The sequence below is a fragment of the Myotis nattereri genome, assembly GCF_964212035.1.
Source record: "Myotis nattereri genome assembly, chromosome: 9".
Lineage (NCBI taxonomy): Eukaryota > Metazoa > Chordata > Mammalia > Chiroptera > Vespertilionidae > Myotis > Myotis nattereri.
The window spans coordinates 14734449-14740448 of NC_138084.1; the positions used below are offsets into that span (position 1 = coordinate 14734449).

The window sequence follows — 6000 nt, forward strand, 5'->3', positions numbered from 1 at the left end:
TGGATTAGAATTAAATCTAAAAGATATAAACACCCTCTTTTTTTTTTAAGCTAAAAGGAAATGCAGTTGTATATTTAATTTTCCTCATAATAGGAGAAGACTTTCTAAGCACAAAAACTGTGGAGGAGAGCCAAAGAAAGGTCATTAGAGTTGGCTCTAAAAGTTTTGGGGCTACTCTGTGTTAAATATGATAAAACAGAAGGCAAGTAGCAAATGAGTATGACAGACAAAGTCAAAATATCTATCTGCGCTTACAGATCAATAAGAAAAATGTTAACATCTTGTGGAACAATGCACAAAAACATGAGCAGAGAGTTCACAGCAGAGGTGCAAACAGCAAATAGGCTTGTGAGAAATTGTTGATCTGGGTTATTAATTAAAGGGCTCTGAGAATAACTCTAAGTTTTTTTTATCGTAGATAGTTGATAATGTTCAGTATTAATGATATGGCCAGAAGACAGACACTATCATACTTTCTTGATGGAATCATTCGTTACCACAACCTTCTTAAGAAGGCAGCCTTGTGGTATAACTCAAATTGCTTCAAGTTCATGCCCTTGGATCCAGCAATTCCATTTTAAGAATATATTCTAGAAATAGACTCAGAAATGTTTTGCAGTAGTTTTTTCTTTCTCTTTCCTTTTTAGCAGTACTTGTAAATGAAAATCTCAATCTCCAAACATGTGTACCTCACTGCTATATCCTTACCATAAGCACAGCGCCTAACATAAACAGGTGATAAAATACATTTGTGAGATTAAAGAAGGAAGGATATGTTCAGACAAAGGAATATCATATGGCCATATTTTTGAAATACATATATTTAAGACATAGGAAGATGCTCACAACATAGTGTTAAAATGTAGAGAACACGGTTGTGGAATAATGTAGAATAATCTATAGACTATTCCTGTACATGTGTTTTATGAGTTCTGGATGGTAGGATTAAAGGTGATTTTTATATTTCTTGGTGGTTTTCCTCAGTCATTCAGCACTTATTTGTTGATGTAGGTGATGATTGGCACTGAGCATATTTTGAAAGGCAAGACAACACTGACCTCCCCTCATGGAGTTTATCAGAGTAGGAAGGCAGACATTGAACAGGCAAATTACAAGTGCATCATTTACTTTGGCAAGCTTATGTTGATTTTATAGTAAAAAGAAAATCTATACCAACAGGTGATTTTTCAGGCATTGATGGTTGTAATCTCTAAGACACTTTTTTAGGACAAGGAAGGAATAATTATGTGAAAAAATCAACACAGAGCTCATACAGTGTGAAGTTACCTTTCCAATGAAGAGAATAATGTTTAGATTTCCTGTCTGTTGGGTGGTTAGTAATGACATAATAAATACATCCAGAATTTTTTTTCCTAAATAGCATTTTTCTAAAGCAGCGGTTCTCAACCTGTGGGTTGCGACCCCTTTGGCGGTCGAATGACCCTTTCACAGGAGTCGCCTAAGACCATCCTGCATATCAGATATTTATATTACGATTTATAACAGTAGCAACATTACAGTTATGAAGTAGCAACGAAAATAATTTTATGGTTGGTTCACAACATGAGGAACTGTATTTAAAGAGCCAGAAGGTTGAGAACCACTGTTCTAAAGGAAACTAAAAAGGCTCATATCTTGGTGAGGTGGACATGAGAGTTGTGGAATTTTGGGAAGCCCTACTTCCCTTGGAAATTATGGTTCAACATTCAAATGAACTGACTGTCGTTGGGAAGGAGGGAGAATGTTGATCTCCACTAATATAAAATATATATTTTTCCTTTTCCCATCTACTTGTGAGGTTTCACATGCGTGGAAAACCGAGACCAGGACCAATAAAACCTACCCTGTAGACTGATTGTGGCCCTAAAAACTTCTTTTAACTGGGATCGGGGATGGAAAATTTTATCCTAAGCCATGTTTTTTTAGGGCTGTGTTTTGTTTTGTTTTGAAGAAAGACCTGATTAAATTGAAACGGTTACAGAGATGTGTTTTGGTAAAGTAACCATGCTTAATGCCTGTGAATGTGCTCCTCTCAGCAGTCTGGCTTGTGCTTCCACTACGGCTCTTACCCATTTATCAGCGCAGCCTTCAGCACAGCCACATGGGCTCCTCTGGCCTGTTACCTGCTTCCGAAGTGGAAAGTCTCTGTGCGTGTTGGTTAAGTTCGGCGGTGGCACGGCGGTCTGTTGCCTCTGGCCGTAGGAGAAGGAAGCATTTGTGAGCTCTGTGTTGCCCTGGTAGAATCCTTTGCCCCCTTTTCTATCTCTTGCAAACCAGGAACACATTTTCTAAGCCAGAGGTATTGGAAGGAACACATAACAAACCCTGAGGTATTGGTGTCACCTTTCATGGTGGGTGCGAGGTGTGTTGCTGTTTCCTTTGGGGACTGATTAGAGTAGCTCCCTCCCAAGTGCAGGCTCACCCCTGTCCACTTTTAGGCCCAACTAATGGTTACACTGGATGAAATTTATTCATACCAACCTGCGGCCTTCTCTCATTTGAAAAGTTCAGCTCTTAGGAGCATTAAGGGAAATGAAGATCAGTTGAGCATCACTTTTCATTAGTGCTGGTATTTCCCTCTTGCAGTTGGAATTCTCTTTCACTTGCTAGGCTTATTCCTGCTTCATGTTTCCAGGTAGAATTACAGTGCTCACCTCTTCTCTTCCACTGGCCTGGCACCCCTCCTCCCTATATTGTTTTAAATGTTCTACGAGATCTTCATCTCAGGATTGCCTTCATGTTGTGGTTGAGCGTCTTTCCTCTCTGCTTCATTTCCCTTTCCTGTCCTCGTGTCTATGCTTGGTAGATTAAGACCCATGGCGTTGCCAGATTATGAAGAGGGCAGCAGGTCTGCCTCTCACTGTGCAAACCTTGGTCTGGTAACTGACTCTCCAGCCTAAGTCACAGGGCCTGGAGCCTTCAAATCTCATGGACAGCGCACTCCCTCCTGATATCTTCTCTCTAGTAGGACATCATGTCCTCCGTCTGGAACACCTATTTCAGAGAGACCTTTTGCTCTTCTGAGATGGCGCCTTTCTGAGAAGGACAAGGTCACCTTCCCACTGCTCTCTGGTTAGCTGAGGGGGTCAGAGGTAAATGCTTTGGTGCATACATACTACTGGAAGAAAAGAGGTGGCAGACACCATTAAAATCAATCACTGAAAGTTATTTCAAACATTGTTTCTTATATTCTGTCTGTAAAAATTATGAGTTTGCTTGCACAGTCTCCGCCAGCGGTTGGGGCCTGGAACTTAGACTGTTTATTCCAGTTCATTATTGTTTTGATTTTGATTTTCCTGGGGGAAGTCATTGTAAACTGTTATGTTCTCAGAAGCACCCCTGCAATAATGAGCATAAACACGGTATTGCAGCGAAGTGAATCCTGCACTAACCCAGAGGTAGTCCCGTGCACCAGAGGATTGGGTGGATCAGCTCAGAACAGAGATGAAGAAATCAGGAAGTGTGGGTCAGTCCCAGTCTCAACTCTGCGAGCAGGGAAGTTGTGCAATGCCCCCCATCAGCTGTGCAGGAGGAGCAACACCACCTGTCGGCTGCTTCGCAGACTGTGCCCTGGAGCTTCATTGCGATACCGGCCATGCATGCACTTTCTGGAAGACAGGGCAATGTAAAATGCCAGGCGTCTGTGTCCCGAGTGTTCAGGAATCGTGGCCCACTTTCCAAGGCTTAAACAGCAAATCTCAGTTTGCTATGCTTTCTGGTCGAGCCAGAGCTCACTTCTCTGAGCAAATGTCACTGTTGACTGTTCTGGGAAGAAACAGGAATATGTCGCCAGAACATCGAAGGACTAGTTTTAACATAGGTACTGATCAGTGAATTGGCATAAATTGTGGACGATGATCAGAACTCATCATACCATGTCTTGTTTAGAAAGCCATCCTCCCACGCTATGTTAAACAGCGCACAGCATAAAGCAGGCGTAAAGAGTTCTTGGATAGATGAATTGTAATTCCTTCATGGGCCAGAATGGGCTCTTCTGCGTTTTGGATGCTGATAATAATAACAATAGCTAGCCTTTACAATGACTCACTTTGTGCTGGTCTCCAGGTGATTGCCACACACTGCATCACTGGAGGCTCCTGATGGTCCTGTGACTAGTGTGGCAGGTGCTGTCATCATCCCCACAGTACAGAGAGGTGAACTGCCTGGCCAAAGGCCAAGCTGCTGCCAAGTGACAGCCATTCACTGACCCCTGCAGTCTGACTGGGGAGGCGCCCGTTTCTTTGACCAGAGTTGTGTTCTGTTGCATCTTGATCACACGAGCACAAACTTCAGTGCAGTGAATGCTGTTTTCTAGGAAGAGAATGGAGACTACACATATGTGGAAAGAGTGAAGATACCCTTGGATCACGGGACCTTGCTAATCATGGAAGGAGCTACACAAGCGGACTGGCAGGTGAGAACGCGCAAGTAATGTGGATTCGCTCATGTGGAGGCAGCGTCTGCCTGGCTTACAATAATCCATTTTTGTAAACATGGTGCAGAGCAAGTTGCTTTTATAATTGCCCAGGAGTTTTGATGCTACTGATAGTCGAACCGGACCTCTATAGCGACGGCGTCCATAGAACCTTCCGCAGTGAGGGAAATGTCCTATATCTGTGCAGCCCAGTGTTCTGGCCACTGGACACATGTGACTGTGGGTCTCCTGAAATATGGCTAGTATGCAGAAGAACTAAGCTTTAATTTAAATAAATGAAGTAGCTTCAGATATCTAGTGACCAGCATATTGAGCTGTGTAGGTCCACAGCTTAGGCCAGGCCATCTTAAGGGGAGTTCATTTTTAAAAAAAAATGTCTGTCTTGATTTCAAGGAAAGTAAGGGAGAGGGAAGGAGAGAGAGAAACATTGATGAGAGATAAACATCTATCTGCTGCCTCCTGCACACCCCTTACTAGGGGTTGAGCTTGCAACTCTGGCATGTGCCCTGACCCGGAATTGAACTGGAGACCTGGTGCATAGACAATGCTCAACCACTAAGCACACCAGCAGGGCAGGGCATCTTTATGTTGTGCAAATTAATGTGAGAACACTTAGCGTAAGAGCAGAATCCCACATCTTTCTTTGGTTTCAACCATTTACTTGTTTTCTTATGAGATTCAGAAACATGGCAGGAGGCTGAGAGGAAGAGCAAGTGTTAGAAAAGACAAAACTGTTGCACTGTGAGGGTGCTGGCATCTCGTAGAGGGTGGGGGGGGGGGGTTCAGAGGAGGAGACCATTCTCCACAAGACTCTAAACATCTAACGCTGCCTACTTAAGGGCGCATAAAATCGAAATGTGTCTATATACTCATAAATAAGTTTCAAATGGCTTTGAAATAAAAATGTGTGTGTGTTTATGTCAAAGTTATTTCTATTTCCATTTAGCATCGGGTGCCCAAAGAGTACCACTCTAGAGCACAGAGAATAAACCTGACCTTTCGGACAGTCTATCCAGACCCGAGAGGGGCGCACCAGTGATGTGAAATCTTTGAGAGAGAAGCCGTGCCGAGACTGAGCAACCCTTCCACCGTGAAGAAACTTCTAGAGGCTGGTCCAGCTGATCTCTCCGGATGGCTGTTTGGAAGACAAGGGTGGACTGACTTCCCAGCTCAGAGCCCTATTAACTACCAGCCAGCAGTTCACATCCATAAAATGTTTACTGTGGGAACAGTAATCCCTAATCACATCTTGAAAGCACATATTTTGTTTAGGCAAATTAAAAACCCCTACGGCTGTGCTCACGGATGAGTCTGTCCATAAACAGTTTTTCTGCTGCCCTCCCTTGCTCCATTTGAAAAAACGTGAATGGCCTTTGCGCTGGTGTAAATGCACACGTGTTTGCTCCTCGTGACTAAATTTAGTGGAGATATAAATGTGCGTCAGGGACTCTGGAGCCGTCCGTAGGCAGACAGCTGCAAAAACCCAAACAGACGTGGCTCACAGAGCCTAGCTGAAGTCGGCCTTGACTCCTTAGCGGTGTGTGCTATTGTAATGGAAAGCCGCG

At 43.4% G+C, this 6000-nt stretch overlaps 1 protein-coding gene across 4 annotated transcripts in view; it reads left to right on the top strand.

The window, feature by feature from the left end:
* Positions 1-5733, top strand: part of ALKBH3 (alkB homolog 3, alpha-ketoglutarate dependent dioxygenase) — a 30476-nt gene extending 24743 nt beyond the window's left edge. For all 4 annotated transcript variants that reach the window (XM_081098848.1, XM_081098850.1, XM_081098847.1 and 1 more), the window contains 2 exons: positions 4316-4414; positions 5382-5733. In XM_081098848.1, the coding sequence (XP_080954974.1) occupies positions 4316-4414; positions 5382-5474 (192 nt within the window). In that variant the 3' untranslated portion in view covers positions 5475-5733. The remainder of the gene's footprint in view (positions 1-4315; positions 4415-5381) is intronic.
* The last annotated feature ends 267 nt before the right edge of the window (positions 5734-6000 follow it).